General features: G+C 49.4%; 1 protein-coding gene across 3 annotated transcripts in view; it reads right to left on the bottom strand.

Annotated features, from left to right (window-relative positions):
• Nucleotides 1-3,795: 3,795 nt before the first annotated feature.
• The window catches only part of Usp53 (ubiquitin specific peptidase 53), a 57,147-nt gene continuing 36,606 nt past the window's right edge, over nucleotides 3,796-24,336 (bottom strand). For all 3 annotated transcript variants that reach the window (XM_048813923.1, XM_015507289.2, XM_048813924.1), the window contains 6 exons: nucleotides 23,234-23,389; nucleotides 22,014-22,160; nucleotides 20,262-20,982; nucleotides 19,243-19,319; nucleotides 8,448-8,544; nucleotides 3,796-6,770 (listed from right to left, as the gene is read on the bottom strand). In XM_048813923.1, the coding sequence (XP_048669880.1) occupies nucleotides 5,891-6,770; nucleotides 8,448-8,544; nucleotides 19,243-19,319; nucleotides 20,262-20,982; nucleotides 22,014-22,160; nucleotides 23,234-23,389 (2,078 nt within the window). In that variant the 3' untranslated portion in view covers nucleotides 3,796-5,890. The remainder of the gene's footprint in view (nucleotides 6,771-8,447; nucleotides 8,545-19,242; nucleotides 19,320-20,261; nucleotides 20,983-22,013; nucleotides 22,161-23,233; nucleotides 23,390-24,336) is intronic.

Here is a 24,336-nt window from a genome sequence, read left to right as displayed (position 1 = left end):
GAGCCCGGGCTGCCGCCTGCCCGCCCGGACCCCGCCTGCCGAGCCGAGGGCGCTTTAGTACCCTGGCAGAAGCCGTGGCCTCGGTTTCCCTGACCACCCTGAAGAGGGGCAGGGGTAAAGTGAACTTGGGGGAGCAGCAGCAGAACCCAAGAGCTGGGCCGGTGGCGAGGACAGCTCTTCCCAGCTCCTCCGTCCCCAGCCCTGCCCCTGAGTTTTGGCAGACGCGGGTACGTCCGCCTTCGTGTCTGACTTCTTGGGTGGTGTGGCGGAGTAGAAGGCAGAGGGCCCGCGGGGGTGAAGGATTGGGGTTTCTATAAAGTCCTCCTCCACAGGCATTCCTAGAGTTTCCAGTCCCCTCCCGCCCCATTTTTAGTAGAGACCAAATACAAGGACAGTGATTTTTTTTGTTCGTTTCGTTTTTATTTTTAATAATGACCAGAATTCTCAGCTCTGGGTGGAAAAATGGAACTTGAAAACTTTCTACACAATTTAAAAAAAAAATTCTTGGGGGCTGGGGATGTGGGTCAAGTGGTAGCCGCTCACCTGGCATGTGCCGCGCTGGATTCCATCCTCAGCACCACATAAAAATAAAGATGTTGTGTCTACCGAAAACAAATGAATATTAAAAAATTCTCTTTTAAAAAATTCTTTTCAATATGTAAATCATTTTGGGGATAGACCTGTGACAAAAACAAGTATGATTTTCAGAGTGGCATAAAGTGCTAAAATGGGCAGATAGAGGAAACATCCGTGACAGATGTTTGTTTTTTACAGATGGGTTTGCTGACATCCCAAGATCACTGGATTGTGGAGTGAATTCTGAAAATGAACTACAGTCTTCTTGAACAAAGAAGATGGGATTGTGCAGAATTTCAAGTCTCCAAGGGATCTTCCTTTCTTTTTACATATTCTTCTAACTCATTTGGGGAACTACTAAATGAATAGTGATCTCATTCATAGCCAAGTTCTTAAAACTAAATTCAGTGTTTCACATTTAAACTCTTTTCAAACACCTGATGTCTTTATAGGGGCTAGTGTAGAAGTAAAATTTGTACTTCAAAGCTTAGCATATTCACCAAGAAGACAGTAATGTCTTTACTGTTGTAAGGGTTGGTCTGGGTTTAATTCAGTCACATAAGGGGGTGTGTAACTAGGTGAGGTGAGGTAGTTGTAAATTCCAAAGTTATTCAGGAGAGAGGAAAGGATTGGTGTTCTGAGATTGTGTAGAGGCTGTCACACAATAGAGTCCACATATTGGCTCTACACATGCTTAGTTTTTAAATGGTCTTTTCATGACCTTTGAAATGCCCGTGGGTGAGGATCACAAAGGAGATGGCATTAGATAGTGGAAAGCCCGCCTGTACCCTGAAATAGGAATGTTTCAAGCCTGTTTTTTTTGTTGTTGTTGTTTTTTAATTATTGTATAAGGTATGCTTGTGTCCAAAACATTTGCTTTCATAATGCTTGTAACTTACTTGAATACCTCCGCTGACAGTGTGATATTTACTCATCCTACAGAGCCCTCCTCTTTGGCCGCAGCATTTTAAACATAGCTGTAGGCCAGGCAGAAATTCTTTCCTTTGTAGAGATTGTTCTGTCTTTGCTGTTCTTTTTAAAAATCTAATTGGTATTAAACTCAAATCTAATTGTTATTTAAATCCAATTATTTTACTGATCTGGGGTGCTCAGCGGGCATTTCATCAGAAAGATCACGGGATTTGGCAGATGTGAACTGTGTGAAGTAGTCCCCTCCCTGTGATCAAGGCGTAAGATCCAGGGAACTCTGCATCCTCTGCCTTTCAGAAGGGTGCTCGTGGTCAGGGTCAGGCCTGGAGTTGCCCTTGGATGATCAGTTGGCCTGGTGACTCTTAGTTATGCCTTCAGGGTATTGTTGCTCTGCACAGAGAGCATTCTGTGGAAGGTGTGGTTGAAGCATCAGGAGGAACAAAAAAGGAGATTGTACTGAGTGTAATAAATGATTATGACCTGCTTTTCTGCTGCTAACAATTTTATCTAATAAACATTTACTTACATAGCTGAATTTGTTTTTTCTCAGCAAATTATCTGGTGGTAAGGTTATAAAAAGTTTAATAGTTCTTATGTAGCTTACTGTTAGAGCACCCACAGACTTGTAATCATCATCCCTACCACCTTTCTGAGCCTAAAATCAGCCTACTTTCACATGTTCTGAAAATTTCTAGCATAGCCAAGATGGAAAAATCTTACAATGTGATGGCTAATCTTGTGTGTGTCAGTTTGAGCTAAGGATCCAAGAAAGCTGGTAAGACACTGTTCCTGGGTATGTCCAAAGAGATGTTTCTGAAGGAGATCAGCATTTGAACCAACAGAGCAAAGAAAGATTTTCTCCCAGTGTACAGAGCATCATCCAATCCCATGAGGGCTGGAGCACTAGAAAGGCAGAGGAAGGGTGAACCGCAACATCAGTACTCCTGGTGCCTGGGCAGACTTGGACACCAGTGGTTTTCCTGGGCCTCTGGTTTGCCGTGGGCAAGGCCATGGGACTTCTGAGCCTCAATAATCACATGAGCCAATCCCTCATACTAAGTTTCTATATATGCTGTTCTTTTCTCTGGAAAAACTTCACTAATGTGCTGATGTATTACATGACTAAATGGTGGCAGCATGAGGGCCTGGATCCTACTCAGATGAGTAAGAAACCGTACCCACCACCAAACTGCTCATAGTGCCCATACTTTGGAGGCTTCTGAACTGTATAAATGGAATGCCATAAAAAGTTGGAAACTTGCTACAACAAAAAGACATCAAGAATAATGTGATTTTAATTGTATAAGTTCATTTGCAAACTCACTTTTGATTTCATGGAAGTAAAATGAGGTTTAAAGTACTACTTGAAATGGATTGGCTTAGCAGTTGTAAGGACAGTTTTAAGGGTCTCTTTACCTGAGCTGGGATTGTGGCTCAGTGGTAGAGCGCTCTCCTAGCACTGGCAGGACCTGGGTTTGATTCTCAGCACCACATGAAAATAAAGGCATTGTGTTGTGTCCATCTACCAAAAAAAAAACCTCAAAAAAAAAAAAGGGTGTCTGCACCTGAAAATTTTAGCATATAAAGAGCACCAAGGGCTGGGGCTAGGGCTCAGTGGTAGTGCACTTACCTGGCATGTGTGCGGCACTGGGTTCGACACTGGGTTCAATTTTTAGCACCATATATGAATTTAAAAAAAAAAAAAAAAAACTAAGGTCTATCAACAATAAAAAAAAAAAAGTACCAAATGACCCTAGAAGGTATGGAACTGCATTTGGAAACCCCAGATGTCTATGGTCAGTGAGGGTATGTAATGTAGGTGGTGCTCAAAGACGAGGTAAACCCAGGGCCACTGGGCCAAACCGGGCTCACTACCTGGTTTTATGACGAAAGCCTCTAAGCTAAGAGGCTTTTACCTTTCAAAATGAGAGGAATCAAAGGCTTCCACAGCAAAACCAGCAGTCCAATTCCAGGGTTGGGGCTGATTGGAGCAGCAAGCCCTTCCCTGTGCATGCCATCTGTGCTCCCTGTCACTGCAGGAGCCCCGGGCTGCACAGTGAGACCAGCTGCTACCCAGAGCCTCTGTCCTTCACTGCCTGGCTCTAGGAAGTCTGCTGTGGCTCTGGCACTGCACTCTAGACTGGACAGGTTTAATCAGGAACACCTGGGGTGACATGAGCAGTGATTCCAAGCACCCTTGAACTTTAAATTGACTTCCATTTCCCTTAAACAGGACGCACGGGAAGGGGAGTGGGGAGAGACAATTCACCAATGCAAAATTCAACCATGTTAACTTAAAACACTTTATCTTAAAAACTTTCGAACCAAAAGAAAATGATTTTACATGAAAATATAATTCTGAAGACAAGTATTTTAAACATTTCAATAATGCTTGCCTGTATTATAAAAAGTTATAACATGAAAATATCTATAAAAATATTAACAGGCACCTCAGAAGTAGAGACTTTACAGGGGAATGATTAGATAGTATGTATGTTTTGAATCTACTTGGAGTGCTGAATCAACAAAACCCAAATGGTTTCTGATTTGTTTAGTACCAAATGGGGAAGTTTCTTAAAAAATGAATAGTAGGTTAAAAGGCAAAATTGGATACTGCTATTTAATGTTTGCAACTAAACCGGATGTTGAAAAGGTACATTTAACTTATAAAATCAGAAATTAGTGTAAATGTTTCAGTTAATATATTTCAAACTGAACATCTTGACCAAATAGAAGTTAATACGAGCCCACACAGTTTTTGAAAGCTATTAAAAATAATACTTGAAGCCCCCATCTTTAGTACTTTACATTATCAAAGCAGCAATGAAAAACACTGACATTTCAGATACAGTTCTATAAACCTTACATTACTTACAAACCTTCCATTATAAAAACTTAAGTTTTCTTAAAAGATGATAAAAATTTGAGTTGATATTCAACTATTTCTAAATTGAGAGCATATAAAAAGGTAAAAAAGGATGGTGAGAAGTTCTCTATAGGCAGAAGACAGTCTTGGTGGCCAAAGTCAAAGGGCTAGGGTTAGCTTTTATAATCAATTATCTAAAAGTATTCATTTTAACCACTTAACATTTTGGAAAAATTTAACACAATTTATGGAATTGGCCAAGATATTAAACTTATTAGTTTACTGAATTATAAATTCTCAATTCTCTGGAATAGACACTATAAAACTATTCTCAATCCCAATCAGGTTATCAGCTTAGTATAAAATAAACTGACAACTAAGGAGATAAGGGAGTTGTTCTCGCTCCTAAGTTCACCATATGAAAATCCCTGTGATTTTTAAAGAAAGCCCTCTCCATGAAGGTAGCCGGGGTAAAATGATTTGAGAAAGAAAAAATTTTTGGAAGGGTGCCCAAATTAGATACCCATTTCATTAAAATTAAACCCTCTATATGGAAGACAACGTTAACCTGGAAGCCTGCGTGGTAAAATGAGTTGACAACCTAGGAGTGTAAGACTGGAGCAGAGAGAACTTGGGCAGTTTGACAGTCCCAATTAAGAGGACTCAAGGTTAATTCCTAACATTGGTTATTAGCAGCCCAAAGCAAACGTAACCAAAATAAAAGTCTTTCACATTTCACGTAAAATCAGAAAGAAAAAAAAAAAAAGTAACAAGATAAATAAATATACTTAAGTTCACACTTTTGACTTCTCAGCTCGTGGCTAATATTTACGAACACATATAATGGTTAAAGGCCTATTTACGTTAGCCAGATACTCAGAAGATATATGTTCTAGGAGAAAAATTAGTCCTGACCTTGAAATTTTAAAAAGTGTTAATCATTAAGGCAATTTTCCCCAAGATTCTACAAAACTCAAGGTCATTTTTTTTTTTTTTTTTTTAAAGACACTTGAAGGGCCCAGGCGTGGAAGAAATCGGGAACAAACTGATGAAACCTTTAGGCTACCATCAAAAAGTGCTCTTAAAGGCAGACTCTGCTTTGACCTGACAACCCATGTGCTGCTGGCATGCAGACGGGCAGTTCCCGTGGAACTGGTCAGTTTGATACTATGGGTCTACTAGCCATGTTAGACGGGGACAAATCTAATTTTTATTCAACTGTTATATATGGCAAATAGTATTATATATTCCCTGACTTGCTATTTTTCAAGGCATGCCATGATATTCAAAGTGAATTTCCAAAATATCCAATAATTGATCATTATAGAGCAAAACATTTTAACATTATATTCATTTGTGTGTGTGTATGTATATATATGATTTTTAAAATGCCACAGATTTGATTTTCTTGGTCACTAGGAATATCTTCATGGCCTCTAAGAATAAGCTGGTGGACTCCATCATCTACCTGCTACAGTGCATGCTGGACTTGTGGAAGGACAGGGTGGGCCAAGGCCATCATGTGACAGGTCCTACGCTTCTATCACTCTGAGTTGGTGAACGGCTGTGACAAGAGCCAGTCTTCTCTGGAAAGCAGAGCTTGGGCCTCTGATGGTATTTCAGTCTGTACGTATCAGTCATGCAGCTGTCAACTGAAAAATAGGTAGTTAATGAGACGGTCTCACTTGGGCACGGAGAACTAGAGTCCAGTTCTGGCTGGCAGAGTGCATCAGCAACTGTAGTTGAGTTTGCCCGAAACCCACAAGCTGCAGTGTTGAACAGGCAGGGGGCTCTGCTGCCCGTGCGCATCTTCACTTGAAGGGTCTCTCTGCATCTCAGGTGGTCCGCATGTGTACTGAGTTCTGAACCTGGCTCTGACACTGCGCTTGGCCTCGGGGGACCACTGATCACCCCTGAAAGTCTGACGTCAGGCACAGACTCACTCCTCTCCGACTGTGGCACACTAGTAACAGCATGTTTCTTTGGCGGCAATGCGGGTGGCAGAAGCTGACAAAGAAGTTCTGGCCCCTGGCAACCATCACATCGGCAGGCTGGCTGAGCCACATGTCCCGTGGAAGGAGAGTTCTCATAGTAGCATGGCTCTATCCTGGTCTGCTGCGGAACAGCGTCCGGCTTTGGGCCGACAGCCCTGGAACGTGCAGAACAGGATGAAGACGGGGAGGCCACTTCACTACTGTTCACTCTCTTTCCAGGCGAACTGTCACCGAGGTGAAAGGGCAAAGCTGCCCTCTCAGAATGTTCTCTACTAAGCCACTCAGACAAGCGGCCTCCATTCGGTTTTTCAGATTCCCGATGACCTGACTGGTGGGTGTGGTCCTTGAGTATTTGGGGGCCAGGTGAAGGAAGGCAGTTTCCACTGGTTTCACGGGCATGTGGCCTAACATACAAAGATAAAAGCAAAGCTGAAACACCTTATGCAATAGGTGAAACTAGGGAATAAACATTTCTCTATTTGGGTTTTTCCAATGCATGGTTTATATTATTTCTGCAACACAATAGAAATGGGAAATATTATGCCACCCACAATATGCTAATGCTCACCAGAAATGCTCATCATTACCAGATTCATATTTCTTCTCTTCTCTTTTTGTGTGGTGCTAGAACAGAACCCAGGGCCCTGGGTAGGTACTTTGCGGCTGAGCTGCACTTCCACCCGCAAATCACATTTCTCACCGTTAGAAACGTACTTTAAAGTTCATTTCACTGAAATTACATTTATCAGTGATGAAATACAGCACAGAACTTACGGAAAATGCTACAGACAATTCAATACTCTACATTGTTCTCGCCCCTTTCTAACACTGAAAGGCAACAGGGATGAAGATGTTTAAGATCTTATATCAACACTTTAAGGATGGTGAATAATTAATTTAACTTAATCAAAATTATCTTTGATAAAGTAATAGCTAATTCCTACGGTGGAGATAAATCATATGTTTCAGATTTTTTTTTTTTTTGGTAGCTGGGATTGAACTCAGGGGCACTTGGCCACTGAGCCACATTCCACCCCTATTTTGTATTTTATTTAGAGACAGGGTCTCACTGAGTTGCTTAGCACCTCACTTTTTCTGAGGCTGGCTTTGAACTCATGATCCTCCTGCCTCAGCCTCCCAAACCACTGGGATTATAGGCGTGGGCCACCGCACCTGGCTATGCTGCAAATTATTTGTTTCATGATTTCTCCTATGAATTTTTCCTATGAATTCATAGAACTGAACTGGAGAGGAATGGCTAGGTAGATGCAGTTATCAAATCTCAGCTCCACTGCTTTGAGCAGATGACTTAATGTCAACCTCAAATTTTCTCGTTTGTAAGATACAGCAGTCCCCCTCATCCACGGTTTCAGTTACCCACGGTTGACGTCAGTCTGAAAACACTGACTAGAATATTCCTAAAGTAAATGACCTGTGAGTTCTAAACCGCACACCCCTGAGTGAGCAGCGTGAAGACCCCGGGCCGGCCTGCCCGGTCTGCTCAGCCTCAGTGCCTCAGTGCCCGGCGCACTCGGGTCTGCCTCGGTGCAGGCACACGTGGGCTCTGAAGCTCAGCAGTGAGGCTCAGCAAGGTGCTGCCCACGGGAGGGAGAGCAGGACGTCTCCTTCAGGGAAGTCAGACAGTCTGAGGTCGCCATGATCTAGACTCTTCTGTACAATCTCGAAGGAAACAAAGTCGTGCTGGTTTTGCTGTCACATCTCTAACAAAGTCACAGCCATGGGGGCATGACAAGCGCCTGGTATATGCAAGAGCAGCGCAGTGTGTGGAGGGAGAGCTTGGTGCTCTGTGAGGTTCTGGGCACTCACTAGGTGGGATCCTGTACCCTCCTGCCCTGGCCGTGAGGGGCCACTGTGCCCCTCCTCACAAGAACACCATGTCAGAACAGTGACGTGCTGCTCCTGGCACCTTGCAGGCCCGCCGCCCACGGGTACAAACCCTCCGGTGAGTCCCACTGTTCTAGGGGAGAAAGGCAGACCTATGCCTTCCTGATGAACGAAGAATCCCTATACCACGGGCCTTCGCGAGGAAAGGGCTTGGCATTCCCAAGCGTCAGCATCACCTTTTCACCAAATGACCTTTTACTTGCAGATGTGGTCCTGGGTGGAGCTCACGGGATTTACAGCCTGCTTCCAAGTCCTTATGTTCTCTTCTAAAACCTGGGTTGAGAGAGGGAAAAAGAGGAAAACAAAATTATTTACATGGTCTTATAGAAATCGTCCCATTTATTTATTTATTTAATATTTATTTTTTAGTTTTAGGTGGACACAATATCTTTATTTTCATGTGGTGCTGAGGATCGAACCTGTGCCTCGCGCATGCCAGGCGAGCGCGCTACCACTTGAGCCACATCCCCAGCCCTATCCCATTTATACTTATGTCAAGTTTTTGTGTAAACCAGGCAATTCTCTTCTAATTTAAAAACAAACAAAAATGAATTCTTGGAGACTTAACTGAAAGCATCACCCCTTTTCTGAACTAACTCCTTTCTGCGATATCAGTGATCCCTGCGCTGGAGGGTATTCCTGCTGGGTCACGTGGAACTCTGTGTTCCCTTACAGGATCTTTATTGAGGAAGTGCCGTCAGTCAGCTTTGCACCACTGTGAACAAAATGCCCAACAAGAGCAGCTCAGGAGGAGGGAGGCTCCTTGTAGCACCCACTCCCGGACATTTAGTCCTCCTCGGCCAGTGCACGGCTCTGTGCCCCAGGCGAGGCAGTGGGTCTCAGAAGCAGGGTGTGATGGGGCAGCACTGCTCCCCTCAGGGAGATGCCCCCATGACCCCCTCTACAGCCGGGCCCCACCTGCCTACGGCCACCACCCAGTGGGTCAACGTTGGCCTGCACTGATCAGGCGCCAGCTCTCACAGCCCCTTCCTCTGAGCACCCCTGCATTCGCAGGCGCTCTGGGGAGGCCTCCTACCCCACCCCAACAGTGCTGAGGTCAGGTGACCCGGCTCACTATGAATCCTCTGATTATGGGCTGGTAGCTTTAAGCAAGCCTCTTCCTCATTCACGGTTTCCTCCTTTATGGAACGGATGATAACACACTTTAACTGCTTCACAGGATTCTGGGGAGGGTCAGTGAATTACAGGGTGGGACGGAGCTATGACCACACACAGATACCCCAGCACCCAGGAGCTACTAGTCACCAGCTGTCCATGGGTTGCGTGTGGGTCACCGCACACCGAAGCCTAGTGGATAGAGACATCTGGTGTCTGGGAATGACCAGTAAACATTTTCTTTGGTCATTTCCCCAGACACACAGTGAATCTCTATCCCGCTCTGCCAAGACCCACACAGCACCTGAAACGGGTATTATCATTGTCAAGTCGGGCGCCAACAAAGATGCCTGTTAATCAACGGGATCTCCTGACTCACGCCAATCCTGGAGTTCAGCCAGTTCCCCTGACCAACTCCCGTGGGACAAGGGACCCTAAAAATCCCTTTTCCTGTCCCCAGCTCTTCCCTTCCTGCCATGAGCCCCATTAAATCCCACACAGTTTCTCCTTAGGCCCTTCCCTGACCACTCTGTCGGTCTGATTGAATTCCACCCGGGGATGAGTCTCAAGTAAAGCCTCCTTCAGTGCTCTTTTTAAACCTGCCTCCTTTGGTCGCTGCCCCCTTGCCTGTCTCACAGGTGTGACGGCCAAGAGGCCAATCAACCCGCTGACTGCAAGACACCACACAGGAGACTGGGCCCAGAAGCCTCATCCCCGCCTGGGATGAGCAGCTTCCATCAGCCCTAGGAGCCTCTTTCCTTAGTCTAGTTCCACCTGAAGCCAGAATCGGTCGTATAGACAGGAAAATCAGGTCAGCTCAGGTGAGTCAGGCCAGTTTTGCCCAGGGGTTGAGATGTTACTCCTTCAGGGCCCTTCCTCCACCCTCCAGCCGGTAGCTAAGGTCGCCTGTCCCAGGAATGCCCCCTCCCTACAGGGAACACAAGGTTGTTAGTGTCCTGGGCGGCTCCACCCTGCCCTTCCCCTTTCGGCCCACCTGTTTCTCACCTTTGGCCATCCCACTGGGCATTCCTGGGCCTAGTCACGGAGGCAGGAAGGAGAAAGATAAGGGAGAAAAGGCAGGAGAAGAAAAGACGCCTAGGACATACAACAAGGGCGAACACCTCGCCTCCTGGGACACCAGGACACCAGCTATGGCCCCCTTCTCCCTCCCTGGAGAAGTCTGTTTCCCCTTTTTAAATAAACCCTGCTTTATATGCTTACCTCCGCGTGCTTCTCTAAAGTCAGACTCCAACACGGGAGTCACCGGTAACCCGCCGCATCACAGTGGATGGGACGCATCAGGGGCTCCGCTTTTGTTGATACTTTCTGACTCTGTGTTTTGTTCCTCTCTAATCATTTTAGACTTCTAAGCTTCCAGGCGGCTTACACCTTTCTTGGCAGGAAGAAGAACCCCCCAACGAGACGCTGGCAGTCACCCCTGTTAGTTTATGTTACTTAATACCTACAGCAACCTTATGAAGGAATCCTAGAAGTTTTGCACATGAGGAATCAGAGGCTTAGCCAGGCTAAGGAGCGATCCAAGATCTCATGGCCACCAAGGAACCCTGAGGCCCCAGCTCTGATGTGCAACAGGCACCAAACCAGTTAGACATGAGTTTCAATAAAGTCACAAGAGAATCATATGCAATTGGACTGGTGAATCCAAGCCTGGTAGGCCGTGAGGTTTCAGATTCAGAACCCATCATTTCACCTGCGGCCTCCTTTTTAACCACAGCTACTAGGACCAGGGCCTCCCACAGGAGCCACCCTGCTGCTGTTGCCCTTGCAGGACACTGAAGGAGGGTCCACAGAAGGTCAATGCCCAGAGAAAAACACTACCCACATCCAGATCTCGCTCTACAAAATAGTACTTCAAAACAGCTCTCAAAAAATGATTTTAATACATCTAAATGAAACTAATTTCCTTGTCATAGGTGAAGTAGATCCGACCCATTACACTTGTGGGAACTAAGGACTGTTTCATAGGGTACAGATGAAGGGAGCGGAAACATCTGGATTTTTTAGGAGTTTCACCTACTAGTGTGATAGTAGGAGCAAATGTGACTCCATTTTGTTTTATGGCTTCATCCTGTAAAACAACCATGCCAACTACAAGGGTCAGGCCTGGAGCAAGATTTCTTTTCCTTTTCTTATAGAAACCTTTAACATTAGCAACTACCTAATGGGGCATTGTTCTGTAACTAGGGTAACGGAGCTCTGTTTTCAACTGGGGTGACTGGGCTAGCTGTGATTGGTTAGGCTTCCCGCCACTTGACTGCACTGTCCCGCTTCTGTAACCTGGCTTGCTTGCATTGGCTAGACCCCCCCCCCCCGCCCCCGAACATCCCTTTTGTGGTTTTCAGGCTTATAAGGAGTGCCCTTGCAATTGTTCGGGGCTGATCAGGGGAACAGCTTTATGTTCTGGTCAGCCGCCACCGGTGTGCTTCAATAAAGGCTTGATTGATTTTATGTGAGTGGTCTGGAAGTCGGTTTATGAAACCCTGGGACGAAGCTTTAACTATAACGCTAGCATCCCAGTTTCTGGGACAGCAAAGGCTTCATATATGAGAATCAACTCCTTCATTTGCTGCTAAGCAGGAGGGACCTGCAGCTACCGTTCACGGACAGAAAAATTGCCTGAACCAGGGTATAAAAGCAACACAGAAGTAACTTTGGAGTTTGATAAATTTGTGAGTGCCACACCACTCACCTGTCTTGGAAACCAAACCCAGAGACTGCAGAGTGAGCCATGTTCCTACAACATTAGTACAATTTTCAGAAGGTATAGGATGTACCAAGTGTCACATTACCCAATGCAGCAGTTTCCAAAGTGTGGCCACGAGGGCTGCCAGGACCCCCCTCCCAGGCTACGCAGTCCAACTGCTCTCTCTCACTCTGCCCCCAAGAGGCCAGCTGTCTCCAAGCGCGCTGACATTCACACTGGCAGAGCACACCAGTCGGACAAGGCTGCCAGCGTGAGAGAGGAGCGAGTCCCAGGACCAGCAGGGACTGTGGCCTTCACAGCCACACACTTGTGGTCTTCAAAAAGCCAGTCTCATTGAAGCACGTTTAACGGAGCACGACAAAATGCTTCATTCTATTAGTTAATCTATATGTTTTGAATTATTTGGGTGCATGGAAGAAGGAAGCATACATAAAGCACTTTTTTTTTTTTTTGCTTCTCTTTTCTGGTGCTGGGGTTTGGACCCAAGCATGCATGCTCTACCACGGAGCCACATCCCCAGTGTTTTAGTTTGAGATGGGGCCTCACGGGGTAGCCCAGGCTGGCCTTGAACCTTGCTCCTGTTGCCTGTGCCTCCTGAGCCACAGCATCACAGGCGTGCCAGCATGGTGGGCTTGCACGAAGTGCCCTTGGTGCCTATCTTGACATGACGGCTGTTTCAGGAACAGCACTCATGGGGCAGTTTGAGCAGTGAGCTGCACCCAGCAGGTTTGTCCATGGAGCCCACTTCTACCCCAGGAGATGTACACAAACTGGGCACTCAGACTTGGGTTCTGCAGAAATGCTCCTGAAAATGAAGGAAGCGAACATGCCACCTAAAGGAAAGGGCTGGTGCAGTTCACCGCAGCGACGACTCGAGCCTCTGGAGGAAAGTCAGACTGCCTTTTTAACAGTGGGGACACAGCAATTTCCAGGGCTTACCAACTGTGCCTGGTAGCTGTGGTGACATTAACCAACGGGGTTCTGAAAAGACCGTTCAGTGAACAGCACTGGCACCGGCAGACTAGCGTGACCTGGCAAGACGGGTTTCTCAGGGGACGACACAGAGGCTGGAAGCTGTGCCGCAGAATGGCCTCCAGGGTGTCAGGGAGGCCAGCATCTGTCACTGAGCTGCAGCATCAGAGTCACCTCCTGTGGGTCCAGAGCCCTCTGAACCAGTCTGGAGGGCACTGCCTGTGGTGGCGTGCTGCAAACCAAGAACCACTGTCTTCCCACCCATGTGTGGACAGATGAGCACCAGAGCAGGTGACGGCTACAGCAGGCGTGAGCAGCAGCAGACGCAGTGGTCATGCCAGGTGTCTCGGGGGTGGAAGACTGCCAATCAACCCCAGTCATCTCACTGGTAGTGTTTCCTTGGAAACAGTTATTTTCCACTTGAAATGTTATTTACGTCAGCATGTAACAGCTTTATCCTTCTCCACATGTATTTCCTAATGTCTCACAGAGCAAATACTAATGACCTAATCCACAGAAACAAAAGTCCTCTGCGGTCACCAATCCTCTTTCACAGTGCCAAGAGACCCAGAGGCCAAAGGGCCTGAGAATGCTCTTCTGGCTGGCTGTCGGGCTGTCCTGAAGCCTGCCTCACGAGGGTCCTGCTAGGCAGACGGAGCCGCGGCAGGGAGGTCGTGACCATGGCTACACAGTGGGCAGCAGCGCGAGCCCAGACCACACCCCAGCCCAGCAGTGCCTGCTGCATGCATGCCCACAAGGTGGCTCTTGACATGTTCTACTGACACCCGGCGGCTGGTCTGGCATCAGATAACGGGCATAGACATAAGCAGGTGCCATGTGGCCAGCATCAGCTGACCACCAAGCAACTGCAGCCCTTCTGTGCAGACCTGCCTTCCTGTGCCTTCAGCAGCCCTCCCCAGGCTGACCACCTGAGACCCCTCCATCTGCGCTGGCCGGGCAAACAGAGCAAACCCGGGGCTGTAGAGCAGTGGTCATCCTTTCACACGTGACAGGGAACTTTACCTTAGATGCTCTGTGATCCCTAAGTTGGTCCTCTGGGCACCTTAAAAAACGCAGTCCCTCAAAATTCAAATGCAGTTTACATATAATTGATGCAGCAAATCTGCACTTGATTATGATCAGACTCTGAAATTAAATCCTGGAAGAATTGACAAGAAATAAACTGAAGCTGGGTGTGGCGTTGTACATCTGCAATACCAGCTACTTGGGAGGCTGAGGTAAGAGTATCACAAGTTTGAGACCAGTCTTGGCAACTTACTGACACTCTGTCACAAAATAAAAAGGGCTGGGGATGTAGCTCAGTGGTAAAGCACCACGGTTCAATCCCTAATACCACAAAAAAAGAAACAAGCTAAGAAGTTATTGAGCCTGGTTTGAGCATTTTACGTTGTACTAGGAAACCCCAAATAATTTTGTACCCAATAAATATAAAGCACTATAATTTATCAATATATAATAAAATTTTTTAAAAAGAAAATTACAGATCCTTACAAATGATGACTTAATTTTACCAAGGTAACAGCACAGTGGGCAGCAGGAGGCACTGATGGCTTTAGGGCTCTGGCAGGTGTGCTCCAAGAGCAGTGCCTTCAGAATCCCAGCGGCTTAACATCAACATGTTGTTCTGCCCTGCAAACCCAGAGAATCTGATCGAAACACCAGGCCAGAAGATTCTTCAGTGTTAAGACGGGGGGCTCTAACTAATGCTACCTTGAAACTGCATTCAAAACAATTCTACAGCACAATACTCAAGAAATCAAAAGGTATGTTTTATCTAAAAAGATGAGTTTATAAGTCAAAAGGTCTCTGAGCAGTAACACCTAACTTCAGTCTAGATAATGCAAGCTTCACTCTTGGACAGTGATATTTCAGAATACAGTGGCAATTATTAGTTTCACATTAGACTACAAACCCTAAGCACTCGCGAGCTACAGTAAGCGCTGTAACTCCGCACTGCTCTGCTGTGCCTCGGCCCTCTCCCCTTCTCTCCTCCTCCACATCTGTGCTTCCTTCCCTCTCTTCCGCACTCTTGGTGCCTGGCCTCCCCATGTGAACCCAGCCTGGCGCCTCGCCTAGGCGTCGGACAGAGCTTCTGTAGGACCGTCTCTTTGCAACGCAGAGCAAAGGTTCGACAAACAAAATCCACTTCTTCCCTTCTATCTCCTTTTAATTTTACTGTAATCTCTTTTTTCCTTCAACGTTTTGTTTGGGAGTAGCTCAAAAGTTCACAAAAGTCTAACGATGAAAACCAGCTTGACGGAAACCTGTTTTTTACCCAGAATCACCTAACGTGAATACTTCACATTTTTGCCTGAACCACACACCACGGGCTCACGGCCACACGTCCGTTCTGCCTCAGCTACTTCCACGTCTGATGTGCCTCCACGGCTCCTGCTGCCCCACAGGGAATTCCCCTCCAAGGCCACGCAGACCTGCAGCCCGCTCTCCACCAGCCTCCGTATGGGATTTTTCCGGAGAAATTCCCTCTCCCGTGCGCTCCTGGACCTTCTGGCCCCCACGGTGGGCGCTGCAGATGCTCGCCTCCTCCTCAGCAATGCCCAGCCTCCCACGCTGCATGGGTTGCCCCACACTTTCCAGCTCTGCCGAGTGCCCCAGCTATGGCCCTGCCACGACCCCCAAGCCCTCCCGACCTCCAGAGCAGGTTCCTAACTGCCTCGTGGGATCAGCCTACCTAGGCCCCGGCCTCCCACCTTCCTCTTCCTGTATCACCATGTGGCAGGTGAAACCAGCTTTGGAGCGCCCCACGAGGCTTGCTTCCCTCCAGTCACTCACGCTGTTATCATTGTCACAACAGCAAACTGCACAAGTGCTGAAGCCTCCCAACTCGCTGCTGTGGACACAGCTCTCTGCTGGGATGTACATCGCCTCGCCAACGTCTCCACCAAGCAGAGTCTCTCCTGGGGTGAAGGTCAGGGCATGCCAGTGTCCTGCCTGGAGGCCTGCCGGCCCACCCAGTGAACTGCAGCGCCCGCCCAGCCAGCCTGGTTCCCCAGAGCCCCTGCTGTCCCCCAAGACACCCAAATGTGCCAGCCAGCTGGTGTGTGCCAACATACGGCCCTCTGCAAGCACAGGAGGGCTCCCTGACCTGCTGCTTCCTAACATGCTATCTCCTCATCCTTCCATCCTTCTCCTTCTTGTAGGTCAAGGCACCTGAAATTCTTTCCACTAGAAACTCATTTTAAAAGAGAGGCTAAAATATCTCACATGCACTGTGGGAAGTTCAAGCATTGCTACGGCTCCAGGCAGCACGAGAAGGGTCTAAGCAGAATCCACTGGCATGGGCTGAGCAGAGCCCACACCTGCGCGGGCAGAGAAGAGCCCACACCTGGGCGGGCAGAGAAGAGCCCACGTGGAGCCCACACCTGCACAGGCTGCAGAGGTGATGTGACAGCCGCACTGTGAAAACATGCAGTACTCACTGGGCAACACTACGGACTCCACTTCTCCACCACCACGGGCACTCTAATACTAAAGCTGTGTAACGTCACAGAAAACATAAAAGACAGACACTCGCAAGGCTCCTTGACTTTGTGGTCTCCTGCTGCCCCCAGGGGACTTCCAGTCCAGAAAGACTGATTCCAGGGCTGAGGCTGGGGCTCAGCAGTAGAGCGCTTGCCTCACACACATGAGACCCTGGGTTCGATCCTTAGCATCACATAAAAATAAATAAGTAAAATAAAGGTATTTAAAAAAAAGACTGATTCCAGAAATGGCTAATGACAGCAGACTTACTTGCAGTGAAATAAAAAAACACTGGATGACACAGTCACTCAGAAGCACATCTGCCTCACGAAGACAGCCAGTGATTGGCACATGGTCACTCAGAAGTGTATCTGCCTCACAGGGACAGCCAGTGATTAACACACGGTCACTCAGAAGTGCATCTGCCTCAGGGGGACGACAGTGATAGACACACGGTCACAGAACTGTGTCTGGCTCATGGGGACAGAGAGTGGCTGGGGAGGTGCAGGCCAGGACCAGCAGGCAGTGCTGCCATCTGCAGGGTGTAGCCCGAGCAGCAGGATCCTGCCGTTTCGTGAGACTGGGAGACTGCTATCAGAGCTGCACCCGGGAGGCCGTCACATGGACGGTCACTGCCTTTGAAGTGGCTCCCCCTTTCTCCACTGAAAAGCCTTAACTGGGCCTCTCCAGAAATCTTCGCCCAGCTGATTTTAGGACTGTCAGCAAAAGAGCCCAATGTAGACAACCTTCCTATTTTCGTGTCGCCCTGTTTACTTGGCCACTGGCCGAGATGATACCAGCACTCCAGGTGCTGGACACCCCTTACTAGTTGTCACAAACATATTCAGTATAGTTCTTTGAAGAAATGTGCAAAGAGGGCCTCTGGCCTTGAGCTGGGCTTCACAGAGGTGTCTACAGTTTTAAGATAAGTTACAAGTGGGCTCCCTGGTGACAGCTGGCAGGGGGGAGGAAAGAAGAGGGGAAGCAGCTCTCCCCTTCTCAGGTGTGGTCCTTGAAGGGTTAACTTGCCCAGAACACTGAAAGAAAAAGCTGCTTTTATGTGAACTTCTGCAGACTGTGGACTCCTGAGCCCCTCCCCTTACACACTGGGTATGAAACTCTGAAACTCCCTCAACTCGGGGTTCAGGGGATTGATTGATTACAGCAAAAGCTGTGCCCTCTGAGCCTGCTGCAGCCAAATAAAACTGTCTCTGATACCTTCGGTGCCTGGCCTCGTCTGTCCCTACAGCACCTTGACTACGGGTTTCCTCTGATGATATCCATATGGTGAAAGCAAAATGATTTAAGGAGTCATCGTGCTCAACCTGGGAAACTCCGCCACAGAAACAGTAGGGAGGGCTAAGGCGCGGCCTTCACCACACACTGTCCACAGCTGTCTGCTTCTGTGGGAAGCCTGCCCCTCCTAAGTTCTGAACCTTGAGGCATGTCCCCTGCAGCTCAGGCAGTGCTGGGCCCAAGGCCATCCCACAGCTGCCAGCATTCCAGGATCCGTTCCCAGCCCACAGGCCACCCACACAGACGCCCACCACTGCTCACTATTCCCAATCTCGCTGCCCTGAAGCTGCCACCAGCCTTGTCCCCATGTCCCCTTACCCCTCACTGGAGCTGCTGCCGCCGCCCCAGCTGGCCTTCACGCAGCCATGAACCTGCACTTTCTGCCCTCCCTCCTGATGCCCAGGCTGCCTGTGAGACTCGCCAGTGGGACGTGAGCAGAGAGAGGCATTCCTGGACGGGAGCTGGCTCTCCACACGGCACCTCCTCCACCGGCCCCCATGAGCCTGGACCCAGCGCTGCCCAGGAAGCCACACCACGCCAAGGACGGTCAACACCTGAGCTCTCCAGCAGCCTCACCGTGTGCCTGACCCAGCTGCCGACCCCCCCCCCCATCTTCTGCCTGCAGCAGCTGTTCCTGCTCCTGCTCTGACAGCCTTCGACCCCGCCCTGCTGGCCCCTGCCTACCCTCTTTATCCTTATTCCAGGGGAGACCTGGACACTCTGCCTGTCTCACATGCCTGCTATTTTGAGAAACGGGGGATGGTAAATCAGAAAGACCAACAGTCCTTAGGCCACAGCCCTTAAACCAGAGGATCATGAGCTTCCCCTTGGCAAACACAGAAACATGCCCCCTCGAGGAAGGGTCAGGTGGCAAAGGCTGCTCAGGGGCATTCCTGCCATGGCCAGTCCAGCCTGGGAGATGGGGCCAGGACCACAGCAAGGTTCCCAGGGCCCCTCACACAGGAGCCCAGTGCAGCTGCCACCAGGGAAGAGAGTTGAGCATTTCATGCCTGAGCCAGCTGCTTAGGAGGCACAGAGATGTGCTGACAAGCACAGCCAGGAAGCCGCCAGCGGAGGACACTGGGTTACCAACTGCAGAGACTGAAAGCCAGAGCCACGTCTGGGCCACAGGTGTGAAAACCACAGCAACAGACCACGTATATGTAAGAAGGTCGAGTCTCCTTTTTGCTCCTATTACAACGTGATACATAAACTTAAAAAAAATGCATGATTGATATTTCAAACTTATTTTAAAACAATTTTTATAACCATATAGGATTTTCTTTTAGGTACATGGCAACAGAAAACATTAACTAATCATGTCTTACTGCAACTCTCACAGACTAAACAACACTCACCTTCTGCGTGCCATTTGCTCTGATGGGAGGTACAGTCCGCATGCCCTGCCTGTGGGCTGCTCCTCGTGATCTGGTCACTAGAAAACAAAACACGTGTGGAACACGGGGTTACTGTGGACCCTGGTTTGATCTAAAGGAAGGGAAGGAAGGAGCATGGTGAAGTCCCATTCCCCGCGCTATGTCAGGGCCCAGGGTGCTCCATCCAACCCACACCTCAGCAGGCGCCAAGGCTGGGATCACCCTCAGCCTCTAGCAGGAGATGGGGCGCGGAAGCAGACTCAGGAGCCCCTGCTGCAGAGGCGAAGCTGCACGTCCCCTCCTCCCACCCATCTGGCCACCTCTCCTGAGAGGTCTAATAAAATCACTCCCCATGCAAAGCTTCCTTAACTCCTTACAGAAATAATTCTTTTAATAAAACCCAAGCTGCTGAATTCTATGAAACCCAGGCGTCGAGCAGAGCCGCGTCCTGTCACAGTGGTAAGGAGACGACTCTTCTGGAACTAGTCTGACAGCAAGAACAGCCCAGCTCTGAGCTGTGTTAGAGATGAGATAACAAGGCTCGCAGACTTCAGAATTAAAGCTTCGACTTAATAACCCAGGGAGCTGGGGTTGTGGCTCAGTGGCAGAGCACTCGCCCAACATGTGTGAGGCTCTGGGTTCGATCCTCAGCACCACAAAAATAAATAAATAAATAAATAAATAAATAAATAAATAAAGGTACCCATCTATAACTAAAAACACCCCCCAAACAAAAATAACCCAGGCAAGACCCACAGAAGAAACTCACAAGGAACAGGGATGGAAGCCCTGGTACTATTCCATACTTTTCAAATTTCCTAAAAATAAACAGTTCTTATTTCTGGAGTCGGTAACAACCTACCAAAGCCCGGGGTCCTCAGTGTGCAAGAAGAGCCAAGCCACGTTCTCTATGCTCAGCTGCTGTTATGCTTAACTGACCCCCAACAAATGGCCTCACACCACGGACAGAAGAGGGTGGAGGGAGCCCCCGGGTCTGTTACCTGCAAGTCCCTGCTTCAGCAGCAGCACCGCTGGCCACTGCTGGGCCACCCCCGTCGGCAGCTGCCGCGTCCAGGCTGGCAGACCCGTTGCTGACGTGGTCGCTGCTTTCATACCCAGACTCGGTCCTCTGCACCTGCCAGCCGTTACCAGGAACCCCGTGCTCCACAGGGCCTGCCCTGCTCTCTGCTCCCTTCCCGCCAGAGTCCAGTGAGCTTCTGCTTCCCGTCTCCAGCTTCCCTTCATCCTCGAAGATGGTCACCAGCCCTTTCTGCTCCGTGCTCTGCTTGGACCAACTGCCACAGGTCTGCTCCTGGTCCCCCTGGGGTCCATGGCTGATGTCCGCCTTGCGCCGTGGGCTGTGCTGCCTCTTCCCACTGTCACTGAAAACACTGTCCACATTCAGGGCCTCCCTCAGGGGCCTCCACCCTCGGCCCCGGCTCCGGCTCCGGCCACCATGTCTGTCCCGAGAGCTCTGGCTGCTGTCTGGGCCACACCCAGCACCGCTGACCTTGCTGGCTGTTCTCTCTCCTGGAACAGGCGCCTGGGACTTGCTGGGACTCGCTGTCTGCCCAGCAGCTCGACTCTGAGAGGCCGCTCGCTCCTGTCTACAGGGCTCCTTCCCTTGACTGTGGCAGAGCTGAGCGCTGCCCTGTCGCCTGAAGTCACTGGAGGCAGGTGGTGACCCAGGCTTGACATGTGAGAGCTCCTCGTCAGACATACCTTAAAAAGTGACCACAGTCAAAGACATGAATGGCCCTCCCCACACGGCAATGCTGCAGTCACGAGCTGAGGACCCTTCAAAAAGAAATGCTAGGTGGTCACCAGGAGGATGGCAGTCAGTCACAATCTGCTGTGAGATTCAAGGACTTCATCAGTGCTCATTCATGCTTACTGAGAAGCACTTATAAAAGAGATGGACTTTTAAAATGGCCCACAAGGGCTGGGGTTGTGGCTCAGAGGTAGAGCGCTCACCTAGCACGTGTGAGGCCCTGGGTTCGATCCTCAGCACCACATAAAAATAAATAAATAAAGCGAAGGTATTATGTCCTTCTACAACTAAAAACTAAACTAAACTAAAAAAAAAAAAAAAGCCCACAAGGCAGATCACAAAGAAGTTTTTAAAAAATATCTCACAATCAACAGAAGTCCTAATACTTTCCATCTCACACACTGCCAAGCCCCAGACATCTGGCAAGCTGCTGCTGCTGCTGCTGCTGTGAGCGGAGACGGAGCTCAGGCCAGTGTGCAGGCCGTGGGGTCCAGGGGCAGTGCAGCTGTGGCCGCCCACCAGGCCGGGCAGAGCTGCCACGGCGACTCCCCAGGTGCCACACTCAGTGAGCAGCACACAAGGCGGCAGGAGAGCACCTGTGTGCGTGTGTCAGCACCAGCTCAAGGACGCCACGTGCAGAAGGAGGAGCACAAAGCCAGGGAGCAGCCCGTGAGAGGTGAAGGCCGTGGACACAGGGAGGGTCAGAGCTGCCCCTGTGTAACCCCTCGCAGTCTCACGTGCCACCTGAGGGAGCACATTCACCACGAAAGGCTAAAACATCGGAACGGAACACTCAGTCCCAGCTTAGGCTTGAGTGGGCCTTCTGGGTACAGGTGTACTGAAGAACTCGTGCTGAGACACACAGCGACACACAAGACGTGCACACAGGCACAGGTCGACTGCCGTCCCGAAGCTACAGAATTCCATTTCAGAACGAGACTTCGGGCAGTGCCTTCAAGGGAAGCGCACACTCTGGACTCACCTCTGTGCCGGGCCGTGTCCTTCCTCTGTGCCTGCTCGAGAGCTTTCCACTGGGCAGAAAGCAAGCTCCTCTGCTGGACGGCTCTCAGAGCACATTCTCTGGAGAGGTCTTTTACCTTTTCCCTTTGATCACCATGGCTTAGCTTAACTGCAAAAGAAACATTCCTACAGTGACACATCATTTTCAAACTGTTCAACAAAAGTAAACATTCAGCTAAAATCGCTGATCCTATATTTAAAACCACCACCTCAAGTACACAATGAACTCATTTTCGGCCTAACTACACACTTGCTGACTTCTCCTGACCTCTGGAGACAGTTTCTTTCAACACTTCTTAGAGAGACCCTGGAGTGAGTGAAAAGAAAAAAGAAACGTGCCATCAAAATAATAAGGACACAGGTGACCGCCTGGCCTCCACTTGTGGGCACGGCTCTGCAGGTCTTGCTCTCTGAATTTTTTGAAATGGGCAGAGTCACTATCCCCATTTCAGTTAAGGAAATGGAGCCCTGAGAAATCAGAAGCGAGTCCACCTTCATACAGCTCGAGAACAGAGCGTGGACCAAGCTTGGCTGCTTCAGCACAAGCGGCTAACGGAGGTGCCCTAGGAGAACCAAAAGACACGAAGACCACACCATCCTGACCACGGAGAAAGGGTTGGGGGGGGACCCAGGCTGTGCTGTGGGTAAGGGCTCCCAGGGCCACCCACGGAGGACTCCAGGTGCCCCCTCCTAGCTGAAGGGCCACAGGCACTGGCAGACATGATTTCATCAGCATGTTTAGAAGCTGCTGCTAAGTCCCCCCGAACGTCCACACGACTCGGTTTTCCTATTTCTAAATCCTAACTACACATAGTACAGCAGCAGCAGCAGCTTGCCAGACATTTTACTTGGGACGAAAACTGCAAGACGTGCCCTGTGGGAATCAAAATCATGGATGACGACAAGCAGGAGTGAACACAGGCAGAGCGATGCGCACCTCGCCCCTCGGCTGCACTCGCCAACAGCACCCGAGAGCCTGGCATACCACTGTCTGGGCCTGGGCCTGAGGAGGGCCCAGTCACAGCTGTCCAGCAACTTGCCAGTCTTAGCTGGCCCAGCCTGGAGTCTACCCGCCAGTCTCTCCCGGGCCAGGAAGGCCAGCTGAGCACCGTGCACCATGTCTCAGGAACTCGGTGAGAAGGATGGGGGAAAGCAGAGGCAGAGGGGCCACCACATACGTACCTGCTCCTCTCCCTCCGCTTGCTTGAACGGGGCTCCGATTAAATGACGACACCTCACTCTGAGGGTTCTGACCTCCTCTCAGTTCTCCGTGACCGTGATCGGTACACTCATTTTCTTTGCAACTAGCTGACTTACGAATTGTAGACTTTTCACATCCTTAAAAAGAGAAACAAAAATGTATCATTTTCTTCCTTTGCATTAGGAGAAAAGATGCTGGCATCACTTTTTTGGGGGGTGGGTACCAGGGACTGAACTCAGAGGCGCTCCACCACTGAGCCACATCCCCAGCCCTATTTTGTATTTTATTTAGGTAGCTTACTACCTCACTTTTGATCAGGCTGGCTTTGAACTCATGATCCTCCTGCCTCAGTCTCCTGAGCCACTGGGATACAGGCATGCGCCCCCGTGCCCAGCTGCCTGCTCACTCCTGCAGACACTGTTAGCACTGAGGGCAGAACTACTTCACACTTCTCTGCTCCACACTCTGAAGGGCCCTAGGCCCAGTCTACCAAATCAACAGAAAGCTCAATATTCACCACTAGGAGGCGCAACCAGCGAGGCAGCCTAGGCACCTGTGACCAGGAGAGCAGGTGATCCTCCAGGTGCCACTGATGATGGTAGGTGACCCCACAGTAGCCCTGGGGCCACTAAAGGGAGTATGGGTGACCCTACAAGTGCCTAGGGCCATTGACAGGAGATGGTGGGTGACCTACAGTTGCTCAGGGGTCACTGACAGGGGATGGTGGGTGACCCTACAGGTGACCTGGGGCCACTTATGGATGGTGGGTGACCCCTAGGTGCTCCAGAGCCACCAGAGAGTAGTAACCCCTAAATGTGCTATGGGACCAATGACACACAAAGGCTCCTTCTAAAGGCTAACAAAGGGCTGCGTGTGGCCAGTGGCAGAGCCCTGCCTGGCACATAAGGCCCTGGGTTCCGGCCCTAGCACTGTAAATAAGAATAGTAAAAATGAACAGAGCACGCTAGAAGGCCCTGAACCCCATCACTGAAACTCAGTTTTCAAGTTATTCCCCCGCACCCTGCCTCTCCCCCCCCCCCCCCAGCAGCGGGACTGGAAGCTGGGATGCTCGTACCATTGAGCC

This window comes from Marmota marmota, unplaced genomic scaffold, assembly GCF_001458135.2.
Source record: "Marmota marmota marmota unplaced genomic scaffold, marMar, whole genome shotgun sequence".
NCBI lineage: Eukaryota > Metazoa > Chordata > Mammalia > Rodentia > Sciuridae > Marmota > Marmota marmota.
The sequence above is the reverse complement of the archived record's forward strand: the minus strand, read 5'-3'. Positions and strand labels throughout refer to the sequence as shown.